The sequence below is a fragment of the Molothrus ater genome, chromosome 14 (genome assembly GCF_012460135.2).
Source record: "Molothrus ater isolate BHLD 08-10-18 breed brown headed cowbird chromosome 14, BPBGC_Mater_1.1, whole genome shotgun sequence".
NCBI lineage: Eukaryota > Metazoa > Chordata > Aves > Passeriformes > Icteridae > Molothrus > Molothrus ater.
Genome location: NC_050491.2, coordinates 606,681 through 632,240, shown reverse-complemented (window position 1 = coordinate 632,240; position 25,560 = coordinate 606,681). Strand labels below are relative to the sequence as shown.

Genomic DNA, 25,560 nt, shown 5'->3' with positions numbered 1-25,560 from the left:
TGCTGGGCTTGGCTTCAGAGTTCCCAGCACCAGGGTCAGGCAGGAAGCTGGGAGGAGCAGTGGAGTCTCCCTGGTTTTCCAGCTGTGCAGACACATGGGCCCTGCAGGTCCCACAGGCCACTTCCCCTCTCCCTTCCCTGAGCCACAGACTCAGGCTGACATGCACAGAAATCTGCCTGGACACGAAAAAAAAGGCAGGAGCCAGGGAGCCTGATGCAGGTTTTTTCTGTACATCAGTGTTTTTGACACCACAGCCTGTTGCTGCATATAATAAAACAGAAATCAGAAAGAGCAACCAGAATACACACCCAAAGGCAAAAAAACCCTTGGCTTAAAGAAGGTGCTGCCGGGCCCTCGGAGGGAAGGCTGGCAGCGGGGCTCCAAGGGGGAAAACGCCTGCCCTGGCTGGGAAGAAACACAACACAAAGAAAAAACGAACCAACAAAAAAACTCACCCAAGGCTCCCGCTGCGTAGCGGGGAGAGCCAGAAATCCCCCGATTGTCCCGACCTCAGTCCTGTTAGCACCTGTACAATAAAACTGTACCGGCCCCGAGGCAGAGCAGCCCGCCTGCACCCGCTGCTGCACAGAAAGCCGCTCCCGGGACACCGGCGGGGCGAGGGCCAAGGGGGCGGCTCCTGCCGAGGGTACAGAGCCTGGGGCGGGGCACAAGCTGCCGAAGCGGGGGACGCGCTGGGGGCCGCGGGCTGCGCCTGCCCGGGCGGCACCGCCGGGGACAGGGAGCTGCAGCACGAATGAGATGGAGGAGGAGGCACGGGAGAGGATGGAGCAGTGGGGCTGGCTCCCGGCTGGGGCTGAGCGCTGGCAGCAGGAGCCAGTTACAAGGGCAAGGAAAGGGGCTGTGCCCTGGCTTGTTGCCAGGGAGAGACGGGAGCCCCTGGGCCTGGCTGGCCTCGGGGCACAGTGGAGAAGGGCGGGGGACGGCCTCATCCCACAGCCCGGAGCTCACCATCACAGTGATACAGACTCAGCAAAAACAAAGAAAACATTACAAATTAAATACTAATTAAATAAATACTATGGAAGACATTGGGAGGGGGAGGGCAAACGGAGAGGCGCAATTCCGTAGGGTTCGGTGGGGAGGGGCGGCGGCTCGCACCCCTTGCTGAGCCCCCTGCAGGGGGTTCCATCAGCCACCGGAGCTGGATGAGGCGGCGGCGGCGGCGGCAGCGACCGCCACTGCTCGTGGGCGGGGGACCTTGGGAATGCCTTGGAGGCGAGGGTCCTCCCTCCCCAGCTGGCGGAGACCCTGAGGAGAGGAGGAGCGGCTGCTCTAAGACTCGGGTCCCTGCTGCTGGCGCTGAGAGAGCTGCTTCCCCTTGGTCCTTATTATTGCCTCGTGATGCCGGGAGTGGCCTGTCCCCGTCAGCTGCTCCACGCCTGGTACTCCACCACCGAGCCCAGCAGCTGCAGCAGCTCGGGCTCGTAGTGCACCAGCTCCACAGTCTCTGCCGCGCCCGGCGCCAGCTCGGGGCTTGCTGGCACCTCCTCCTGCGCCAGCACCTGGCTGAGGGACACCTGGCGCTGGAACTCTGCCCGGGGCAGCGTGGCCACCTCGAAGTGCGGGAAGCGGGCCTGGAATATGCGGGAGGACAGCTTCAGCCGCTTGAGCACATCAGAGAACAGGAACCAGTTGCAGGGCCTGCGAGGACGGCAAGAGCACGGTCGGTTATAGGGCTGGAGGGGGCTGCAGGCACGGTGCCCTCCCCCCGCCTCCTGCCATGCTGGCCCTCCCCTCTGGCCCTGGCACTGTTCTCCATGTGCTGCTTCCCCTCAGGAGCCCAAGGACTGGGGTTTGATCATGGCCTCACAGGTCACAGCTTTTTAAAACACTCACAGCCAGGCAGGGACAGTGATGTGAAAAATCCTGCCTTCAACAAGGTCCTGGCAGCTTCCCTGCCAGGAATAGGCCACATGGTCAGGAAATGGAGCTTCTGGTGTGGTTTATTGCTGGAGGGCATGCTGCATGTGTCCCTCTGCATGGACAAACACTGGCAGGCACAGAAATTTGTTGCAGAGAAGAGTGGTGCTTTGGTTGCTGCCTCTTCCAAGTCACCCTTCTGCCCCAGCAACAGCCACTGTGTCACAGGGGGTGCAGGTGGGAATGGTGTTCCAGTGCTGGGACTGATTTAGCCGTGATGGAAAGGAAACAATCTCAGAGCCATAAGTATGAGCTGCTGCTGAAGGAACACGGGGCTAGAACTAGCAGGATCACAAGGATGAGAGAGGGGAGCTTCCTGACAGGCACAGCACAGGGACACTCAGGGCAGCAGTATGTGCCTGGCCGTGGAGGGTGGGGGGAACCCTGATGAGCCTTCCCTACTCCCTGAGAACATTCCAGGCTGTGCCAAGCCAGGCACTGCTTCCCCAACTTCCCCAGTGCCACAGCCACAACCTCCCTCTGCTGTCCAGAGCAGCTGTGGCTGCCCCATCCCTAGAAGTGTCCAAGGCCAGCTTGGATGTGGCTTGGAGCACCCTGGTCTAATGGCAGGTGTCCCTGCCCATGGCAGGGGGGTGGAATGGGATGAGCTGTAAGGCCCTTCCCAACCCAAACCATTCTGGGATTCTGTGATGATTCTATGAAAAAAACACCTGAGATATACAAGCAGCTATTAATCCCACTGGAACAACCAAGGTGCTGCTGCCCGTGCCGGGGCTGCAGCCTTGCATGGTCCTGCTCAGGGCTCAGGGAAAGGCACTCACCCCCGGGACACGGACACTTGAGGTTGTAGCTGGGAAGTAGCGGCTTGTCTGAGAACTCAAACATGAAGTTATCTGCTTCTTGCTCCTCTTCCTCCTGGTCTGAGCTCCCTGGAGGGTTGAGCAGCAGGTCACAGCCGATGCTGTCCTTCCCCTCTGCAACAGGACAGAGGTTGGCACTGCTCAGTCATACACCAGCCCGTGCTGGTACTCCCTGACCACTGCCACAACCCCATGGGCACCTTCCCACAACATTCCTGCAGCCATGTGAGAACTGCACCCCTCCTGCTCCCCTCCAGGCCCTCGTCCCAGAGGAACATGGAGCAAGTGCTGGCTGCTCTGCATAGAGAGATTGCTCAGTGGCGAGGTGAGGTGGGGAGAACATCCCGAGTAGTGGCAGGAAGCTCAGGTGTGCTCTGGTCCCACAGGTGGGACAGTGCACAGTCTGCACCATCAGCCACCCCACTGGTAGAACCCAGACTCTCTCCAAAATGACCTTGGCCCCTCTCCCATGCCAGGACAGATATCCTCAGCCTGGAAGAGCCTGGAAGAGCAAGGAGGGAGGTGGATGTAGAGAGGCTTCGCCTGCACAGGCCCTACCAAGGAAGGCACAGTGAGCACTCTGCTCCTCAAGAGCTTCTCCACCGAAATCCCACCCTCAGAACCTCTGGCAGGTGATCCAGGGCAGCCAGCACCCATCTCAGTGAGGACAGCAAGGCTGTGCCACCAGAGACAAATCCAACCAAGCAACAAGCATGAGGGAAAATTTAAGGTGGATATACAGAAGTTCTTCCCTGTAAGAGTGCTGAGGCCCTGGCACAGGTTGCCCAGAGCAGCTGTGGCTGCCCCTGGATCCCTGGAAGTGTCCAAGGCCAGGTTGGATGGGGCTTGGAGCAACCTGGGACAGTGGAAGGTGTCCCTGTTCATGGTAGAGGAGTGGAATAAGATGGTCTTTAAGGTTCTTCCAACTCAAACCAGTGCATGATTCTATGACTTAGAGAATTTGCCTGGGTGTTCCAGGAGGCGTCTGAGCTCCAGCAGGATCTGTGTCCAGAGGGGATGGAGAACAGCAGGCTGGATCCAAAACCATTTAAAAACAGGTAATTTTCCTGTTTACCAATCTGAAAAGCTCCTGTTGAAGAGAAGCTTGCTGCCTGGATTTTATTATGAAGAAGTGTGAATAGTGTTAAGTTTGAAGAGTGGTGTTGTCCCACTGAGATAATACAGGAAAACTCCAAAAACTTCCAGATAAGAGAGTTTAGATTCTACAGAGAGCAGCGAGACCCAATATGTCCCTAAGCAAATAAACCAATCATGCAAAAGTTCAACCCCACGCACAAGAGAAAAGGCTGAAAAGAAGAAAATCTTCTGGTGTGCCGCACGAGGAAGCTTCATACACCCAGCTGCTCACCCAGCACGAGTAGGATTCCAACTGAGGAAAACAGCAGATGACAGGGGACACTGGCTTAGGCAGGGTCTTAGGGGAAAAACAGTTATTTCCTAGTGCTGCCAAGGGAAAAAAAATCCCTAAGAAACAGGGTGCTGAAATCATCCAAACTTACTGTAGAATAGGACAAAAATAAGTGATGTGATTATTGATCCAATGTTGCTGCTGGCAAAGCTCAGATACCATCACTGAAAAACCTCAGATATCCTGAACAACTCAGAAAAAAATAATTAAATGCATTTAATGTGGCAAAAATAGGGCTCGCTGTCTGTCCTGAAAGCTCACTCCTGTCCGTCTGCCCGTGCAAAAGCTGGGACAAGGACAGGAACATTCTGTACCACTGAGGGAGACAATCAGGCACAACAATGCCTGTCCCAGGTGGAGACAAACCCTGGACTGGGACTTTGTGTCTGGAGCTCCAGCAGCACCAAGCGCAGGACACTGATGACTTTTCCACACCTCAGAGATCCCACACCCTGGCTTCCTTCATTATCCTTCTGCCCCCAGAGAGTTGCAGACCTCAAGGAAAATGTGGACAGCATTCCTGCCTCGGAATAGGAACAGCTCAAGCAGGGCTTGGGATTTCTCCTGTATCCTGAGGGACATACAGTGCTTCAGCTGGTGGAGCTGATGGAAAGGGAGATTTCAAAGGACTGATCCACAGGAGGAGGAGAGTTGTTTGCTGCCTGTGATGATTGAGAGCAGGTCCCTTATTCCAGAGCAGAACCAGGTACTTCCCTGCCCTGGGCTGTACCTGTTCCAGGTGACCCGAGGTGACTGCTGAGGTACCTGAGCCAGAAAGGGACATTGCAGGACACACAGTAAACAGGCTGGAAAGAAACCAGCCCATGTCTCAGGCTTGAGCATCCCGGTTTTTCTGTGGCTCTGGCAGTGTCCAGCAGCAGTGCCTGGCACAGCACAGGTGATGAGGGGCTGGCACCTCAGCTGCTGTTGCTGTAAACTGATCCCAGGAGGATGGGGAGGAGGGTCCCTTCCTGTGCCTGCTGGAAACAGACCTGGCAGGGTAAGGGATCACTTCCCAGCTGTGTTAGCTCCTGCCTTGCCAGACAGCCTCCCAAAGGCAACACTGGGAATGCCCCATGGATGGAGCAGCAGGAAATCAGTGATGAATCAAAAGGGGTAGTATCTTTAAAAATATTGCAAAGAACAGCTATTTTTCTTTGTAAAGGCTTGTGAGAGCTTTGAGAGTGAGAAATTCTGAGGAAGGAGGCTGAGGTTTGAACTGTTCCCTTGGCAGGGCTGAGGTGCAGCAGCCTACAAACAATGCTCTCAGGAGTGAAGAATTTCTCCTGTTCTGGAATGGAAAGACATCAGGGTCCTCCAAAGACAAGTCCTCTTCCAAGAGCACCCTCCTGAATGTATCAGATTTGTTTTTGTTTCTAGAAGGATGTTGGAAGTTACGGAGGTGAACAACTACAATCAACAAGCAGTCTCTCAGCCTGAAGCGCAAATGCTTCAAGTCCTTACGGAGGGCTTGGAAGCACTGAACTTTGAAGAGGCTGGAGGGACTCCAGTGTGCCACAGGCCCATGTCAGATCCAGAACATCTTCCATTGTAACCACGGTTTTGAAGTGACAGTAAAGGCAGCAGTCAGCCCTTCAATGGGAAAAATGCCTGGTGTTGTAAGAATAGGACCTCCCCTGGATGAACATCTCCCCTCCAAAGCAGGGGAGAGGGATGGGCAGTTCTGCGAACCTGGAAGTTCAAGACTTCTACACCTTGAAGGAATGAGTATGTCCTTCACCTTCCTTGGTGACCGGTTAGCAGGGGAGCAACAAGAACTGCTACAAGAATGACATGCTTGGTATCGACAACCAGAGACCCTCAGGAACCAGCAGCAGCACCTGCAGCAAAGTCTCGCACTTGAAGGGATGCACATATTCAGCTTCCCAAAGAAGTCCCTCCCAGGAGCAACTCCCAGCATGTATCACCACAGCAAGGTCTCTACCCAAAGCATGAGTAGAGATAGATGTGGCCAAACCCGAGGTAATGATGTGTTTTCCACAGCCTCACCTCCTGCTCTGCTGCCACTGACCCAGCCTGCACTGCACTCACCGAGGACGGAGCTGCTGTAGAAATCCCAGGCTGTCCGAGGGTCTCCGTCACTGCGGCCCTGCAGATCTGACAGGTAATCTAGAGAGAGAAAATCCAGACAGTTAATGGCTTGAAGCATCATCCTGGTGTGCACATCCACAGATCCAGGTGGAGCTGCTTCACCCCTGCTGCTTTCTCCCACTTGGGCATTACGGCAAAAGCTGAACCACAGCTGCAGGAAGGGTGTTGCTGCTCAGGAGTGGGCATCACCCCAGGCCCCCAACCAGGAAATGGGAGCTGAAAACGGAAAACAGCAGACAGTGTGAAGTGGCTTGGAAAGAAGGACTTGTAGAACAGTCCTGAGCTCCAAATCACCATCCCCAAAACCTGTGTGAGTAGTTGACCCTAGAGGTGCTCACACAGCAGTGGGAAAAGAGAGTTTTGTCAACACTGGGGATTTTCTGTCTTGTCACTGTCTGGGAGCCACCTCTGGCTGTCCCTTCCTTGCTGCTGTGGAGAAGCCACAACACTCGTCTTGTGTGTACACAAATGGCACTGAACGCGACCATAGGGATCCAAACCAGCCCCTTCTGTCAGCAGCAGTATTTGGGCAGGGCTCTTTTGCCATTAAAGGCAGCATTATTTGGCAACAAAAATCTGTTCCCTTAGGTTAAGCAGTAGAACCAGGGACTGTGGAACAGCATCTCCAAGCAGAGGACTGTCTTCAGTCATGTGACCACAGCACAGCCATCTCCTTGCACACTGAAAACTGACTTTTATCTTATACAGGAAACACATACAATTCTATAATTAATGTTTGGGTGGTAAAAACATGCTTCTGTGACAGGACAGAGCTAAAGACTAAGTCATTTTCTGCTCAGGCTCTTTCACACCCCGATTTGGCCCTGTATGCTGCCAGAGGGGAAGGTCTGGAGCACTGTGACCCCAGGCCTGGTACCTACCACAGAGGAAGCTCTTCATCACATCGCTGGTGGCCAACTTCACTGCTGTCTGCCCAGAGTATGTGGCCAGAGTGGGATCAGCACCATATGAAAGGAGAAGCCACATGGTTTCCAGGTTGTCGTTTGCTACTGCGTCATGGATAGGCCTGCAAGGGCAGAAAGGGACCGGGATTTCGCTAAGGAAATGCTCTGGTTTGCTTAAGATCAATTTAGTGATGGCCAGCCTGAAGAACCCTCTGTGCTCCCTGCCCCACCCTGCGCTGGCTCACCTGGTTCCATCCTGGGCACTGCAGTTGACGTTGGCGCCATGCTGGAGCAGGATGTGCAGGATGTCAATCCAGCCACGCGCACAGGCCTCGTGCAGGGCCGTGTAGCCCGCGTTGTCATGGTGGTTCACGTCACTGCTCTTCTTCTGCAGGCAGTACAGCACCACGTCCTGCACAGCAAGAGCACGGCTGTGAAAGCCAGCCCAGGCAGGGCAGTGGGAGCACAGGCAGGAGGGCACAGGACTCACCTTGTAGCCCAGGCGTGCTGCTCGCTGCAGGAGCGTCTCCCCTGCGTTCTTGTTCACAATCAGCCGCCGAGCTCCCGGGGGAACATTCTGGGCTGGGGGCAGCTCAGGGGAACTCCCTGGGCTGGCCCGATGGGACTTACAAAGTGTCCACAAGTCCTGGGGCTTCTTCGGAGAGCACATTTTGGGCTGGTTGCAGCAGCCTTTCCCCTGGGAAAGAAAGGAATACAACTCCTTGGCACATGTGGCCATGACTCATGGGAGTCCCCTTCTCCCCTCACATGTTCCCCTCATCTGTTCAAGCCATACCTTCCCCTCGTCACAGATCCCTGCCAGGTGTTTGGTTTTACATTTGCGTTTTCCTGATGGTTTCTCTAGCTCTTCTTGGACAGGAGAGGTGTCGGAGTGCTCCAGGAAAAAGCCATTCCGAAAGTCCGTGTGTCCTTGAGGTTTCCGGGGTGATGGGGATAGCCTGCTCCTCAGCTGCAGCTCTGTGCCTTTGCCCTTCCCGGACTCCTTCTGCTTCCGGTGCCTGCAATCTAAAGGAGAAATGTGAATGAGTGTGGAGCTTCTGTAGGTACGACACTGAAGGTCACCCAGACCTCTGGCACCAGGCAAGACAAACTGCCCATCTCTGAGAGCTGCACAGAAATCAGAGAAGTTGTGGCTGCACCATCCCTGGAAGTGTCCAAGGCCAGGCTGGACATGGCTTGGAGCACTCTGGGATAGTGGAAGGTGTCCCTGCCCATGGTAGGGGTGGAACTGGATGAGCTTTAAGGTCTCTTCCAACCCAAACCTTTCTGGGGTTCCATGATTTTAAATCCAGCCCCAGGGCAGGGACACTGCAAGAAGGAGAAGCAGAGGCAACACACAGATTCTCCCATCTGGGATGAACTCAGCATGTACATGAGACACCCAAGGAAAGATGGGAGCAGGATTCATTGGGATATGTCTTAGAGGGGCAGGACAAGCAGGAGCTGTCTGTGAACACTCAGTGCTTGCTGCCTAAACATAACAGGTCTGCTTTGCCCTCTCACATCTTCCCCTGAAGTTAAGGAGCACATTTAAGTTTTCATTAACATGCATCCAGTTAAGAAGCACCAGGATTTCTCAAGGGAAATCCAGCCTTGTGCTCCCTGAATGTAGGAATCCTGCTCACCCAATCCTGCAGCACGAGACTTACAGGCAGTCCATGAAACGAGTAAGAGATCAGTTAAAAAGAGATGGAGGAAAGGACTTTGTACTGCATGGAGAGAACTTCAGGACTCTACTGCCACTGGAGGTGGCTCAAGGCCACAACTTCTGAATCCAAACTACAGCAGGCCCAGCCTCTGGAGGAAGTTGGACAGACAGACAGAGACTCATAACATGTGTGGTAAAGCCACTGGCAAACCCTCCTGAATGCGCTGGCAAACCCTCCTGAATGCCACTGCAAAACTCCTTCGAGGGTCCCGTTCTGAACAGGAGGCATCCCGAGAGTGCCTGAGTTGCCAAGACACTAGGAAGCCAACTCGAAACTTTGTTCCTGGTCTGACGGAGGCTCCCAGACACCACAGGATAGTGTAACGCTGTGCTGGAGCAGATACCAGCTGCTGGGAGGACAGCAGCCACCTCTGCTCCCCACAGCATCTCAGCAGCACCTGAGGAGTGCGAGTCTGAGCTCCAATGTGGCAGAAGGCAGCAGGGCCATGGCCACTTCATGCCCTCCAAGAGCACAGCCCAAGCATGCAGAAGGCTGGCACAAGTGCTGCCCATGACAGCTTTCCCCCCCTGTCACCTGTGTGATTCTGCACTACGAGCCACAGCCAAGCAGCAGCACACACGGAGCACAGCTGGACAGGTCCTACAGCCTCGACTGTCCCTGCACAGGGAGAGGGGACTGCAGAGACTGCTGCCCTCAGAGATGTGCTCATCATGGATTTAGGTTTCACGGAGGGTCTGGCAGTGGCAGGGGAAGGTGCAGGAGCAGTGGCAGAGCAGAGGTGAGCACAGGCAGGCACAGCGTGTTCCTCCTCCCGCCTACAAACCACAGAGGGGGATCCCCTATCACTGTACCCTTGCTAATCCTCTCGCCCTTGTGCTCCCTGGTGCAAGTCTGCAAGTGACCCTCATAAAGCAAGACAAAGCCAAAAGAAGCCTAGTTGGATCAGGATGGCTCCACATCCCCCTGTGTTAGCACAGATAGCTGAGCATGGCTCCCAGGGACCCTGCTTGTCCAGAAATCCACTGTGCTACCTCATCCCATTCTCATTTTCCCATGCCCTCTGTCTTAAGCCAAGGGTAAGATCAGTGTCTAATTAGCCACATCAATTGCTGTTTACTGCTTTGGAATTTACTGTAAATATTTTTGAAAGACAAGTTGGTCAATTGAAGCAGCCCATGCTACAGCCACCAGGTCATTAAAAGTGAGAGAGTTTCATCATTACAAAAAAAATAATGAAAACCAAATCCCCCAAAAATTCCACACATAACAAAACAAAAATTTCCTCCTCTGTTCCCCAGTTTAGTACCTGAACCCCCTTCCCAGGTTGTACCTGCTTTGGATTTCCGCCTCCGGTGGGGATATCCCACTTGCTCCTCCTCCCGCTCAGTCAGGTATTCCCCTGTCTGGTATTTCCGACTTTTCTGCCGTCTCCTTTTCTTCCTTTTGATGTGGCCATCCTCCTCCTCCTCCTCCTCCTCCTCATTGGGCTCCCACACCTGCCTGGGTGATTCTGCTCTCCAGGGCAGCTCCCGGGTCCTCCTTGTGTGACAGCTGCTCCTCTCAGACACAGACCTGTCCCTGTCCCTGTCCCTGCGGCTGTGGCAGCGCGATGTCCTGTGGGATTTGCGCAGCTTGCGATGTTTCAAGGATGTCTCCTCCTCCTCCTCTTCCTCCTCCTCCTCCTCTTCTTCTTCCTGATCCTCCTCCAGCAATGGCAAAATCTCCGGACCACTCACATCACACTCTCCCGTCACACCAGCAGAAGAACCAGCAATGCTTCCTGCAAAAAAGTGGGATTTCTAGCTGACAAAAAAGACAAGAGGATCCACAAGACAAAGCCTCAAAGCAGGACAAAATGCACGGACAAGGCAACGTGAAAAGGGAATGCTCCCAGTCCAAGCAGGACTGTCACTGGGAACCTGGGCACCAACTCACCTGACTGACTGCGCGTCCGGCTGCTCAGCACCACCGGAATGAAATCCCGGAAGTTGTTCTTGGGCTTCTTCTCCAAGTAACCTGTGAGGAAAACCAAACCATGAGAAAACACATCACAGACCTGTCATGTGGGAAGGGCAGTGCAGTGTCACCATAGCAGAGGCTGCTGTGATGGCCCAAGGCCTTAAATCAACAGAGGTTGGTTTAGACTGGACATAGGGAAGTTTTTGAAAATGAGGGTCCTAAAACACTAGCGCAGGTTCTCCAGAGAGGTGGGGGATGTGCCATCCCTGGAAACATCTAAGGCCAGGCTTGGCCAAGAGCAACTTGATCTAGTGGAAGGTGCCCCTGCCCATGGCAGCAGGGTGGAAAACGATGAGCTTTAAGGTTCCTCCCTACCTCCTCCATTCTGGGAGTCTGATCAGGCTGCAGCTCTATTTTGGATCCCAACCTAGCTCCAGAGCCCATTTGGCTTCAGGAGAACAGCAGTTTGGCCGCTAGGGCAGCCTGATGCCACAGGAACCCACTGCCATTCCCAAGAGTACCTTCCTCGTGGCTGTCTCCACGGTGAGCCGGAGATAGGCACTCTGTCTTCGCTGGCCTCCTACGCTTGCGCTTTACCCCAAGGCTGTTGTGATCCATGATGGAACCCGGGCCGCCTCGTCCTTCCCGGCCTGCCTGCTTGCCAAGCTCATGTGGATTGTCGTGGTGTTTTTGCCACTGTGAAAGGAGGACATGGGCTGAAGCTGGAGCTTCCCACTGGCTGAACTGAAGCAGCACAAAAAGGACAGAAGTCTATCTCCACTGATTACGCTGGCACCCTCCAGCTTTTTTGACAATCCAGATACATTTCTGCCCTGGACAACCTGCAGCACAGGTACTTCCCCCACAGCCAGGCAATGCCCAGGAGCACAGGTAGAAAGCCCTGTGCCCTCAACTGTCCCCCCATGAGAGCTCCCTCCTCCCCCCCAGCCCCACCTTTGCCCTGACCCAGCAGTCCCAGCCCATCCTATGCACCTTCCGGCCATGCACGCTCCGGCTTCCCGACTTGCTTGGGGACTCCTCACTGTCCTGGCCTTGGCACTTCAGTCTCTTGTGGCTCTGCCTGGTGTCCCCATCGTTCTGCCGTTTGGCCTTGCAGCGTGTGCCGCCCTCCTGCTTGATTTGCCCCGTTCCTTTGAGCTTGGCCTCAGTGAAGGCCTGGGGAGCCGCCCCAGCATGCAGGCAGGTCACCGAGGGAAAGGACACATCACACTCCACTCGTTCCTTCTTGACCCTGCACAGATCCACCTGCTGTACACACGGGAGGGGCTCCGTGGCCGGTGGTTCCCGGGAGCCCTTGCAGCCCAGTTCCTTGCGCTGGCCATCTGTGGGCACCTCTGGCACCATCCGCAGGCCCTGCTGCCCAGCCGCTGGCAGGTCATGTGACAAATACGCCGCTAACACTTGGTTTTTGGGTTTTGCATCTGACTGTTTGAGGCTACAGCTCCCCTGGGGAGCCTCAGTCTGTGCGTTGCTCTCCTGACTGCAGTCAGACTCTGGCTGAGTGCACTCCTGACTCTTTGGAGTGTTGTCCAGCTTCCCCTTCCCCCCTTTCCCATCCAAAGCACTGGTATGGAAAGCTGGACCTGCCTCCAGTGGTGCTGGGTTGTTCAGCTCCTCGCAGGGCTTGGGCAAGGCCCGGCAGCTCTTGCTCTTGGCTGCAGCATCTTGTTCACCCTCTGGTAGGCTCTGGGCGGCCGCACTGGGCTCGGCGGGCTGCACGCTCGGGAATGCCGGCAGCTTGCCTGCCCCGGCTGTCTTGCAGGGGCTGCTCTGGTTCAGGGGCAGCTGTCCTGCTGTGGAGATGCCGATGGAAAGCAGTGGGCTTTGATGGTACGGAGACCAGCCCAGAGGCAGAAGTTGAGGATTGGAAGGTTTTCCATTGACGGGGCATCGCGGGTACACACTTCCCTGGACAGGATTCCAGGGGGCAATGTCCTTGGACTGACACAAAGGAGCTCCTGGAGCAGCTCTACCATGAAGAAGTTTCCTGGCAGGATCCTGCTGTCCTTCCGTGCCAACCTGGTTGGCTTTCTTCCCACAGGGAACGCTGGCACTGCGGGGCTCGCCCTGGTCAATGATGGAGATGGGCTCCTGCTTGGGCAGGTGGCGTGGGTCCCTGCTGAGGCTCACGCCAACATCCTTGCTGAGCAGCAGCGAGGCCGGCACCGGGTTGGCGACACCAACATAAGTGCCGGGAATGGTGCTGATGAGCGTGGTGTTCTTCACCCAGGAGCCCTGCTCGCCGTTGCGCAGGAACTCAGGAAAGATGACCAAGGGTGGGGTGGTGCCGAGGCATGAGGTGACGCTGCTGCCCGTGGCCTGTGCTGCACGCTGGGACTTGGAGAGGACAGTGGTGAGCAGCGCTTTGCTGCTGGTGTGCACGGGGGTGAGGATGGGCATGGGAGGGGTCTTGCGCTGGCTGGGTGGAGGCAGTTTCTGGCGGTTGGACTTGGAGGAGAGATCAAGAGGCATCTCACTGCATTCCGGGGATGAGACCATCTCACGCTCTAGCTGGGGAGGGGATTTTAGAGGAGAGAGGGAAGTGGCAGTCCCGGGTGCATGTGGCTCGGAGCTGCCGGGGCTCTGGCCTGCACAGCTGTGCCAGAGGAGGGAGCAGCACTCCCCCCTGTTGCTGGTGCCGGTGCTGCCGGCAGAGCCTGGCTGGAGGGCAGGGCTAGGCCGGTGCTAGACAGGGGAGCACTCTCAGCAGTAGCCTGGACACTACTTCCACCCGAAGGTGGGGGGCAGCTGAGCTGATTCACCTCCACAGACACCACTTTGGCATCTGAAGCCAAGGGCCTGGTGACAGAGAAGGTGTAGGGGTAGGAACGCAGCTCTGGGGAAGCGATAATACCCGGTAGGCAACGCTCGTGCAGGTAGGAAGGCAGGACGGGGAACGTGAGTGTGGAGGAGACCCCCAGAGTGGCTGGGAGTGTGGCCACGCTGAGCGGCTGCCCACAGCTGGGAGGGGGGATGTACACCAGTGACTGGCTCGGGCTCAGCACAGCCCCAGCCTGGAAGGACAGGGGCAGTTTTTGCATAGCAGGGGCCTGAGAGGGGGGAAAGCAAACCCTGTTCAATGTGAAGGTGGCGGGACTGGAGGCAGAGGTGTTGCAGCTGGAGACAACCACAGACAATGTCCCTTCTGCCAGCACGCCTGGCCCTTGTGCCGCAGTGCTCGGGGGGGTTTTCTCGTTCCCAGCAGGTTCACTCTCTGGAGCCACAGAGCAGGCTGGGGCAGCATCAGCCTGCTTGTCGCTAGGAGGATCTGCTGGTGTCCAGGCAGCATCAGCACCACTGCTCTCCTGCTCCACAGCTCTGGGGGTCGCTGGCTCCTGTCTTCTGCCATCCCCCTGACCTGCCAGAGGGCCCAGGGTGTCGTCTGTCACAGTCTTTCCCACACACTCCAGGTTTGGGTTGGGATCGGGTGGCTGCTCTTCCAGTTTGGGTCCAAGCTTTTCCTCCACCTTGCCATGAGCATCCAGCCCCTGGGCACTGCTGCCACCACCGCTGACTGCTGTGAGCTCCACCTGCAGCAGGAAGGGAGAAAGTGCTCCTGGGAGCTGTGCAAGTGGCACCCAGGGAAGCAGGAAGGATCTGCCCACCCTGGACCCAGAGGCAAAAGCAGCAAACAGCTTTGACCAAAGGAGAGAACGGCTTTGCCTCACCGCATGTCTCTCAAAAAGGAGTCGATGAATCCATTAGGGAAAATGCTCCTGCTTGGCCTATTCCATCAGGGAATGGCCTTCTTGGACTCAGCTGTGCAGGCAAAGAACTCACCTCGGAAAGACTGCTGCTGACACAAAACTCTTGAGACCCCAAGTGCTGGGAGCTGCTCGTTTTTGACTCCTCATCAGAAATGGGGGCTCTCCTAAGTGAAGAAGAAGACACAGCATTACAAAACCCCCAAATACCCTCCCAGAATCCCACCCCTCCCTGTGCCCGTGTGGGACAGTGGAGCAGCTGCACACCTTCCTTACCCATGGCGACCCAACCTCATCATGGGCCAGCCCAGCCTTCCCCATTGTCACAGCCTGGTGCCACACACCTGTTCCTGTCCCCTTCATTTCCCATTCTGCCCCATCACACCTTTCCATCCTCCCTTGAGTCTCATCCGGCTTGTCTTTTCCCCAACAGGCACCTCCTCATTCCCATTCCTTCTATTTCCTCCCTGTCTTGGGACCCTCTGCCCAGCCTAGCTGCCAGTGGGGTTCTCCCTCTGGTCCCAAAGCTCTCTGGGCTCAAGAGGCCTGGAGAGGACCAGGGAGTGTCCATGGCCATCCCGATGTGCCATGTCTTGCTGGCCAGTGTGTCTGAACCTTTCATCTCTGGAATGTGATTCCTCAGTGGAAAGTCTGGACAGGACAAGGACTGTGACCTCTTTGGGACACTCCTTTCCCGATGGTATTCATCGGACAGCCCTTCCCCACTGTTAGTGCTGCTAACAAGCTGCTAGTGCAAGCACAAAACAGATCAAGTTTGGATTCTGTCGATGACATAATTTCAGATGGATTTGCTTCCTATGTCCTGGGTTTTCACAGCAGTCACAGACACAGAGCTGTGGGCACACGATTTGTCTTTGGACTCAGTACCCCCAGTGCTGGGGCCCAGTTACATACCCTTAGCATCAGGACCTCATTCTGGGCTGCCTCAGCCCTAGGACTCCATTCCATACCCCCAGTGCCAGGAACATTCTCTGTACCCCTTGCAGCAGGACCCTGCTCTGTTCCCCCAGTGCCAGGAACCTGCTCCGTTTGCTCAGCCCCAGGACGCTGCTCTGTACCCCTACTGCTGGGGACCCTGCCTGGGGCTGTTCCGTGCCATCCCCACCGACCTTCCGGTCAGTGACAGCCTGCTCGGTCCCTCCAGGGGCTCCCCGGCCCGGCCGTCAGAGGCCGCGGGCGGGGATGGCGGCCGGGGCCAAGCCGCCTCAGCCGGCGGCGGAGCTGAACGGGACGAGAGGCCAGAGGGTCTCGGGGCTGCCGGGGCCGGAGCGGGCGGGGGTCCCGGGCTCGCCGCGGTCGCCGCGGGGCCGGAGCGGGGCCGGGGCCGAGCGCGAGGGGGAGCCCGAGCGCAGCCACCCGCCCGCCCGCGGCCCCGCGGGGCCCGCCCGGGCACGGCGCTCCCGGCGCTTCCCGGTCCGAAGCTCACCCGCCGCTACCCGCAGAGTCGATGGGACCCCCCTGCCCAGCTCCCCTCGGCTGCCCCGGAGCAGTCCTGAGGGCGGTGCATGGTCTCCGCTCGACCCTGCCGGGGCTCCTCCCGGGGCAGTGCCCGATGCCGCCCACACAGACGGGGCCCAAGGAAGGAGATGAGGATCGGGGACAAGAGAGCGCCCGGGCGCAGTCCCCCGGCCTGCCCAGTCATCTCAAAATTTGACGCCTATTGTAAGCTCGGAGCAGCTCCGAGAGACTCGGCGGGTATCGCCATCAGAGCCCTTATCTGCGCGACACAGAGCACCCAGCGGTGCTGCGGGCAGCAGATCGGCTCTGCCCGAGCCAGACCCGGGGTTCGTCCCTGCCCACGGCTGATGCACCGGCCTCGAGGGACGCCCACCAAAACCCTCGGCACCCGCGGCCTGCAATGACAGCCACACGCTGCCTCTGTGCACATAAAACTTCCCTGGCTTTGGCAAATGCATGGAACAGACACGGTGGCCTTGAGGAAGCCACAAACTAGTCGGTTCTGAGAATAAGACCCCGAGCCATGGGAATCAACAGGCGATGCAAAGCGACAGAGCTTGGCTTGATCAATCCTACCTCCCAGACACTAACGCTCCCTAATCTCCTCTTTGGTGGCAAGTCACGACCCTCCCATCTGATCATCTGGTTGGCACAAACCCTCCTGGGTCACCAAAAGCTTTTAGTTCAAGCTCTTTCCCTTCCTTGGCCATTGAGAGCACAGGTCTAGTGAAGCCAATAGCACATGCAGACAACTTGGTCTTGTCAGCACCAAAGCTCTGGAGGTAACGTAACCACACATGGGCAAGAGATCCTCTGCCGAGACCTCCAGCACGCTCACTCCTTGCTGGAGCAGAGGATGTGGAGACCCTCCTGGAATGCCAACATATCCAATACATTCAACTCCTCCCTGTGGCTCATTTGCACTTTGGGCCATTTTAGATCCCAGTAAAAAGAGGTTGAGTCAGCACCAGCTCCCTTCCCACAGCCTCTTCAGATCCCTAAGTGGCTTCCTCGTGCCTCCTTTCCCCTGCCCGCCACCCACGCACCTCACCTCTCCTCGTTGAGGCCACACATGCGAATCCGCTCTGTGCTGGTCCAGTTGTGCACCCCGCTGTAGAGAGGTGCTGTAGAGATCATGACAGCTGCTCCTCACCCTCCAGGATCTGCTGGGGCTCTAGGGACCACTCTGCCTGCAAAAGGAAAACAGAAGGTTGGGAACTCTCCCTAGGCTGATTGATTCAACTGTCCTTTGAGAAAACTCATCCCCAGCTTTGCTGCCAGGCAGATGGGGAACAACGCCCTGGGATGCCACAGGACTGGAAGAGGGCTAGGAGGAATTAGCAGTGCCTTTGGACAGAATCCACCGTCCACTCATCCTCTCATTAAACAGTGTTATTGCCACTGGCTACCACAAGAATTTCACACAAGTGTCTTCACACACTCACAATCCTTTGAAACATTTCCCCCACTTTTCTTCTCCCTCCAGAGGAACCTCCAGCACCAGGAGATGCCAAGCAGAGCTGTACAAGGTGATGGCCCTTTACAGCACTGAAACTTCAAGGCTGCACGGGACTCTCCTAAAGCAGCCCATGGCAGGTCCTAGGGGCAAAGTCTCAAACAAGGAGGGTCTCTCCACAACTGAAGGCTCCTGGAGGGAGCAGAGGGTTGCCAGTGGTGCTACCAAGGGTTTATCCCCTCCTTCTGTGAGAAGGGTGCTGGTTTTCTTTGGAGTTATGAGTGGAAAACCTGAGGGAATCCAGAGATTCAGGAGCATCCATGAGGCACTGTCAGCTGGGTGGAGCTTTTCAGGGGAGAGCGTTGCAGCCAATCGTGCAGCACTGGGTGTTGGAGCATTGAGAAGCTCTGCTGCTTCAGGGAAAAGGCAGAGGAAGAGAGGATCTCCTGTGCTAACAAGTGGACTCGGCCAAACCAAGCAGGACTGACTGCAAAAGGGAGAGAGATGCTGTCAAGGAGGTTCAGGGAATTACAAAACCCTGAAGGTAAAGCAGGCACAGAGCCACAGCAACGCTCTCAGTGCAGCGGTGGGAGTGGGAATTAGCTGGAATCAGCACGTGATCCCCAATCTCTGCCGGTTGTCTTTCGCCTGACAAACTCCTGGCGACACCAGCTCTGCACGGGACGAGCAGCAGTTTGTGCCATGAAAGGAGCCCCACAGGGACCTGCCGGCCAGCAGCTCAAGGGCCGAGCCGCAGGGCTGAGCGGCTCCCCGGAGCGCAGCTGCTGCCGGGTGTCCTCGCTGCAGCCTGAACGTGCCGGTGGGGATCCTCCGAGGAGGAAAAAGGGGCCAGGCACACGGCAGAAATGGGGACAAGGCAGCTGGTGTGCCAAAGAGAAACCGACGAACCCATCTGCACGTACGAGGGCACAAGTGCACAAACAGTGTACGGAAATCAGAGGTCAGGGGAAGAGGGGAAACCTGCTAAAAACACACACTGTGAGACGGGAGAAATCCTCCCGATGGGGGAGACGGGCAGACGCCAAGGCAGAGAGCAGGGTCATACCCAAAGAGACCGAGGTGGCTTGGAGCAGGAAGGGGAGGAGTCTTTCGATGCTTGGAGAGAAATGCAACATAAAGGAAATAGGGGAACAAACAATCTGCGGGGATTTCACCATCTTAGGCTAAACTGAAAGGAGGGGAGGAGGAACGTTCTGCCCCCAAGCACAGCAGCAGGACAGATGTTCCAGGAGGAATCAAAAGGGACCTTCTCTGCAACGGGAGAAGGGGATGCGTGCAGCTGCACGACGTGGAGCTGGGGACAAGCAGAGATCAGGCGTGACCCCGGAATAGGTCTGGCAAGGGAGGAGTGATAACGGGGTGCCATGAGGAGCTGGAAGAAACAGTACATTTGGAGTCCTCAAGTAAGAGCTGGTCAAAAGGGCCAGAACGACGGCCACAGGAGGGGAGCTCGGAGGACACAGTGACAGAGATCAACACTGTTTCGTGGATTCTTGGCCTCTAACCTCTACAGACGATGTGGGACACATGCCAAAGACAGGCATTTCACAGGCAATGAAGAACAGAAAAGAAAAATAATCCAGAGATGAACTCAGAGAAGGAATAAAACAGGGACCAAGCACCAGACATGGGTTCAAACACAAACCAGTGGAGCAACAGCATTCTTAAAAAGGCAGACCAGGAAGTTTATTGGGAAATGCAGGGATAAGCAGCCTCCCGATGCAACACTGAACCACAGAGAGCAACTGCAGCCTCCCTGGGTCAGAGCACTCTTAGCCGAGTCGGCACAAGGAAAGCGAGCAGATCTCCCATCTCCACTGGTGCAGTTGGAAGCAACATTAAAGGGATGTAATTAAACTCATAGGAAACCCTTGGAGAACACAACTAGGGCATGGCTTCACATGCCTGTCTTCAAGCAGAAGAAGCTGTTGAGAAACTGCTGAAGCCCTTCTCTCCCCTCACCCCTTCAGTCATGTCACTGAAGCCCTGCAGTATCCCTGTAAACCTGACCAGGGAGTTGATCTCTGTTTTAAAACACTTTTTTCTTTCTTTTTTTTTTTTTTTTTTTTTCCTGGCTGGACTGGTTTTAACCCATACCAGCTCCTAGATCAGCTTCACCAAGACAGAGAGAGGGCAGAGCCTGGCACAGACTCTACTTAATCCACAACATCTGCCAAAGGAAGTGTATATGAAACCACAGTCTTATTTTGATTTAGCTAAATAGGTGCTCAGCCAATTCTAATTAATGCCAAAGAAAACGAGTTTAGAATGAAGTAAGAACATCGAGGCATTCTGTGTGGGGAAGCTCATACGGTATTAAAGCTCCTTCACCTCCCGAAACAAAGCATGCCCTAAGAACTGCCAGCAAGGAAGGTGCTGAACACTCTTGCCTCCAATGGCAAACCCTCTGAGAGGTTTGCAATGAAACTACTATGGCGAATTAAAAGAAAAGGGGATTTTGTTCATTAAGGCAATACATCTCATCATTTCGCAAAAGGAAACGATGCTACTCTGCAAACCCGCCTCTTCCAGGCTCCGGGAAAAGCAAAGCAGATGTTTTCCTTGCAGTGAAAGTGTGCTGTTACTCAGGTTAGTGATGACTTGGCTACCCATGGAAGCTCCCTTGGATTAAGTCAAGAATTTACTCTTCTGAAATATTACAGTACAGTGATGGAAACAAGTTTCCAGAGATTAAGTTCTTCAGGAATGGACATTTTTTAACCATTATCTATTGACAAGTCCTCCTTGCAATGAAAACCCAACAGCGCCAAGACAACCATCATTTCAGGGCAGGCTGAGCAAAAGTTCCAGGACAGGCTCCCCCAGCATTCACCTACCAGCTCCCACTGCTGACAAGAATTAAGCCCATGCCATCTCCACGCTGACCTGTTAAACCCTGTCTGTTCCCTGGCTCTTGGGGATCCCAACTTCAGCTGCCTGAAGTGAGGCTGCCTAATTGTTTCCCACAGCCCCTCAAAGTCACACCTCCCACCCTGGCATTAATGCAGCAAAGGGGTTGCAAAGTAGATTCTGAAGCCATCCCACTGCAAGCCACCCTCTTCTCCCAGTGACAGCAATCCCTTGGCCCAATCAGGTTCCCAGCCTCAGTTTCTCAAGAGCTTGCATTGGCAAACACACAAAGCAACTTCTCAGGCTGGCACCAACCTGCCAGTCACAGATAGCCAAGGGTTTGCTTCTCACTGGGGAGTTTGGTGCTGTTGGTGTTTGCCCTCACAGATGTCACAACTATGTTGCCACCTGGTCTAACTCACTTTGATCAGATTACCCAGAGCCATGACCTCCGCCAGCATCCACCTTATGGCACCTGTAGTGGAGCCAGGCCTACCAGTGTGGGAAGGGGTCTCTTCCCTGCTCCTCCCAGAGACAGCCTGTGCCGATCACTTCTCCATAGTGCAAACACATCCCTCTGTAGGACCATGCTGCCTTGATCTCCCACAAAAGGTTTTCCATGTATTTTCCTGCTCTGTGCATTTCCAAGTACTAAAACCACTTGGATTTCAAGGCACTTACCCTTCCTCTCTGCCATGCCAGCCCCAGCACATGAGCTACACACCAAGAGATGGACAGTGTCCCACTGCACCCTGCCTAGGCAGGTGGGAGCTGACAGGTACTGAAACACCAGCAGCCCCTCCCAGCACAAGGATTCCCTCTGCCTGCTCTGGGCAGGCACATCATCCCCAACACAGGTGGGAGAGCACCAAGCAAAGACCCAACAGGCAGCAACGTGCTCCACTGCTGGCAACAGGAACTCAGACAATGGCACGAGTTCACCCAGGGAGAACATCAGCTTTGCCTTTCCCCCTGCCTGAGTGGCAGCCACAGCATGAGCTGACTCCAGAAATCCCAGCACAGGTCACTTGGTGCAGCTCAGCTGCTCCAGAGCCTTTCTGGACACAGTAAATGCTGCCCAGTCGGTAGTGCCTCTGTCCATGCTGGCATTGAGTGGGCCAGTAGCACAGAGGAAGGAAAAGGACTTCCCAGCCCTAGGGTGTGGAACAGAGAAAGGCTACCACATCCCTCGGCAGCAGGAGATGGGGAGGATGCTCTGGTTGCCCTCCCACAGCACCATGTGGCTCCCCTGGCCAGGGGACACTGCGGAAGGCTGGGAGCAATGCACTTTGACCCTGGAAACACACCCGCGGGAGATACCTTTGAAACATTCATTCCCAGAGCAGCAAAACCTGTAAGGAAGGGGGTTTTATCCCCTGGATGGCTACAAAATATAAAATTAGGTCAGCTGTGGGAAACTCGGGTGGGATTCAGTGCTCAGAGCACAGCTGGCCGCTTTGGCAGGAGCGGGAGCAGCAGAATGAGGTGCAATGCGCCCTGCAGCTCTCCCCGGGGGTCAGGTGGGCCAGAAGGGAACTGTCTGCACAGACAGGCAGGTCTCCTTCCCTTGCCATAGTTTGTTCACTTTGGCAATTCTTCGTTGCCATTAGTAATGCAGGCAAGGAATTCTATGTGTTTTGCTATGGGATGGTCGGGTGTCCATCAGAGGTGCAGAGGGCCGAAGCAAGCACTCATGCCCCCGGCACCTTGGCTCTGAGCACCACTTTGGAAAAGCCGGTGGAGTAAACTGATGGCAAAAAATTAACAATGAAATCAAAAATTAAATCAAAAAACCTATGACGGCCCTATCACAGGACTCGCAGTGGGCACGATATGCAATGAGGGAAAAATTTAAACAAGAAAACTAAAAAAAAAGGGAACAGACTATCTTACATTATATTATCACGCATGCAGAGGTCAGAAACTGTTGGAGAATGGATCAGGAATGACAGGAGTGGCACAAAATCCAGCAAGGACGGGCCAGGCCACCTCTGGGGCTCTCTGGGGAGAACGGTGCCCAGCGAGGGCAGCCCCGAGCCGGGTTTGGTCCCCGCTGCCTGCACAGCCGCCCCGGCCGCTGCAGAGCTGAGCCAGGCTTTGCCTACACGCATTTGCTTAAGCTGATTTAAAGACACAGTAACACCACACGTAATTATAGATCCCCGGCACGATGAATTGGAAATAAAAAAGAAAAAATCCATCCCTATTTCAGAAAAAAATAAAAGTTTGCTGCACACTGGGCAGTGCTGCGATAATTGGTCCCAGCTGCTGGACAACTGGTGTCACTAAACCCTGGCTTGTCTGCAACAACCAGGCTGCCCCCACCAAAGCCCACAAATTTTTAAGGATTGAAAAAGAGCTATTAAGGGATGATAATATTAAAAAATGTCCCTGACAAGGTGCACATCATCCAAAACCCCAAAAGCAGAGCACAGACTCCCATACCTATGAGACAGACTAGTGCTCCAGAGCCCAGAGGTCCCAAGGGCAGCTCTGAAGGCCAAACCCCGCTGGAGCCTGGGCTCTGACACCCGGAATGCGTCTCCAGACCCAGGTGACAGCAATGCAGTCGGTGTCCTCGACTGGCGCCACGGAGCCTCCAGCCAGTGCTGGCACTGGGACCACCCAAACCCAAAGGGTGGCCAGGGCAATGGAAGCAGAGCAGAAAGGGAAGGGAAGGGAAGGAAGACAAGAGAAGACAGGGAAGGGAAGGCTGCTACAGACAGGGCCAAAAAGATGCAGAAGAGCTGCAAAGGGCACGGGATGCACTGGCCCTGCCCTAGCACTCATCCCCAGACTCCAGGGGATGAGGGTGCCAGAGAGCGGATGCTCTGTGACAGGAGAAACTCACTTCGTCTCTATTTTAGCCTGATGGACCTTCTCCCGGCGCTGCTCTGAACCGGCCTCACCCAGGCTGGGATGAGGGGGCCGATGCCGCTCGCCGAGGAGCCAGGATCCCTCCCGGTACCGGCACGCTGCCGCGGGAGGGCTGGCTTCCTCCCCGGTGAGGGCGGCAGGAAGCGCCGCCTCCCTCGCCCGGTCCTGCCGCTGCCCGGCCATCACCGTGGGCACGGGCGGGGGACCGGCCGCCCCCGCCGCCCCGCCCCGGGCGTCGGGGGGCGTCGGCACGGAGCGGCACCGCCCCGGCCCCGGCCGCAGCCCGCCCCGGGTCCGGGTCCGCGCGGGTTCCCCAGCGAGCCCCCCGCCCGAGGCGCGGCACGTCCCGCTCCCGAGCCCCGCGAGGCCACGGCACGGCCCACGGCCCCGCGCCGCTGCCGGGGCCCCGCGGGGCGGGCAGCCCCCCCTGCCCGGGACACGGCGGCCTCGCGGCCGCTCCAGGGGCTTCGCCCCGCACCCCGCAGCCTTGCCGGGGGCTAGGCCCCGCCGTGCTGCCCCGCGCCCGCTCCCGCGGCCCCCGGCTCAACAGTTGCCCCCGGGGCCGCTCCCCGGCGGAGCGTCCCGCAGCCCCGGCAGGCGCGGCCGGGCCCCCGCGCTGCCGCACCGGGGCAGCCCCGGACATGGAGGTGGCGGCGGCCGCGCTGCCCCCGGGGAGGGCTCTTCCGCCACCGCCCGGCACCCGGCCGGCCGGCACCCGCAGCCGAACCGGCCCCGGGCGCAGCGGCGGCCGGGGCGGGCTCGGGCCACGCCGCCAAACTCCACGAGCGCCCGGCGCCGCCGTCCCACCGCCGCCCCGGGAGCGCCGCGCTGCGCGGCCGCCCCGCCCCGCCGCGGGACCCCCCGCACCGCCCCGGCAGCGGCAGGTGCCGCCGGTGCCGGAGCCGGAGCAGCCGTGCCGGGCAGGGCAGCGGCTCCGCCGCGCCGTCGCGGGGCGGGGAGCGGAGCCGCCGCCGCCGCCCGCTGCCCCCCGCCCGGCGCTGTCAGTGCCCGCCGCGCCCCCGCCGCTGTCCCGCCGCAGGACGTCGCCGGTCCCCCCAGCCCGTATACCCCCCCCGCGCCGCCCCACCGCCGCCCCTGGGGGTGTCCCGGGACCGTTTCCATGGAGATCCCGTCCGGACGGCCGGAGGGGGGGTCGGGCCACCCGCTCCCCTCTGCTTGCCCCCGTGTGCCGTGGGTGCGGGGCGGCGCGGGCCCGGGGTGCCCGGGCAGCGGGGGCCGGGGTCCAGCGCGGGGCGGCGCGGGGCGGTGGGTACGCACCTGCTTCCCGAGGCGGGCGGGCGGCGGGAGGCGGCGGGCCGGGGCGGGCCCCTGCCCCAGGCGGCGGGTCGGACCCCGGGCGCTGCGAGCGGCGGTTCGGCGGCAGCGGCGGCGGCGGAGGAGACACTGGCAGCGGCAGCCGGAGTGTGAGGGCGAGAGCGAGCCGCGGCCGCGCGGGCTGCCGGGAGCCGTAGTCCGTCCGCCGGGGCCGGGAGCCGCCGAGCCGCCCCGCGGACTGCGGGTCCCGGCGTGCCGCGCGCCCCGGCCCGCGCGGGGGGGCCGGTCCGGAGAGGGAACGGGCGGGCGCGGGGAGGGAACGAGGGAGGGAGCGCGGGGAGGGAGGGAGGGGGCTCCGCGCCCGGCGCGGCCCCGGGAGGGGCGGGGGTCGGGAGGCCGCCGCGCCCGGGGTTCGGCACGGCACGGAGCGGAGTGGCTCGGCACGGGGGGAGCCCAACGCACACACGCCCCGCACACACACACGCCCGCCCGACCCGCGCCGGGCGCCGGGGCACCGGCTCCCGCACCGGGGAGCGACGCTCGCTCCGCACCGGGGGGAGGAGAAGGATGGAGGAGGAGGCGGCAGCGGGGGCGGGCGCTCGCTCCACGCCCGGGCAGCGCCGGGCGCCCGACAGCGGGCAGAGCCGGACGGGCAGCGCACGGCGAGCGCGGCGCACGCAGCCCCGTTGCCCGCAGTCCCGATGTCCCCAGCCCTAGAATCCTCAGTCCCGGTCCCCGACGCCCCGCTGCCCCCCGCCCCGTTGCCCTCCGCCCGGTACCCCCCCGCCCGGTGCCCACCGCCGGGCGCGGCCGTGGGAGGGTGGGTGTCCCCGGGCGCAGCGGGGCCGGCCGGTTGAGAGAACGCGGACCCGCCTGTCCAGCCCAGGTGGGCGTGTGGCCCCCACCCTGGCGACGCTGCCGCTGGGTGACCCCCCCGGGCCCGCTGCCCCCTCCGGCTCGATACCCCGCGGGGCGCGCAGCGCTGCGGGGCGGGGGTCGAGGCGCCTCCCCCGCGCCAT

General features: G+C 57.9%; 2 protein-coding genes across 2 annotated transcripts; both read right to left on the bottom strand.

Annotated features, from left to right (window-relative positions):
• Nucleotides 1-208: 208 nt before the first annotated feature.
• On the bottom strand, nt 209-24,655 carry BCORL1 (BCL6 corepressor like 1). The gene is given in 16 exon segments (XM_036402326.2): nt 209-1,662; nt 2,724-2,745; nt 2,748-2,876; nt 6,244-6,321; nt 7,185-7,330; nt 7,454-7,620; nt 7,699-7,905; nt 8,005-8,234; nt 10,230-10,679; nt 10,835-10,915; nt 11,380-11,554; nt 11,852-13,449; nt 13,452-14,409; nt 14,660-14,750; nt 17,114-17,252; nt 24,545-24,655. Coding segments are annotated over 15 exon segments (4,695 nt in total). The 5' UTR covers nt 17,200-17,252; nt 24,545-24,655; the 3' UTR covers nt 209-1,385.
• On the bottom strand, nt 23,237-25,560 carry LOC118698806 (basic proline-rich protein-like). Its single transcript, XM_036402347.1, has 3 exons — nt 25,506-25,560; nt 23,758-25,414; nt 23,237-23,693 (listed from the first exon to the last, which is right to left on the bottom strand). The coding sequence occupies exons 1-3, from the start codon at nt 25,558-25,560 to the stop codon at nt 23,237-23,239; spliced, it is 2,169 nt and encodes a 722-aa protein (XP_036258240.1).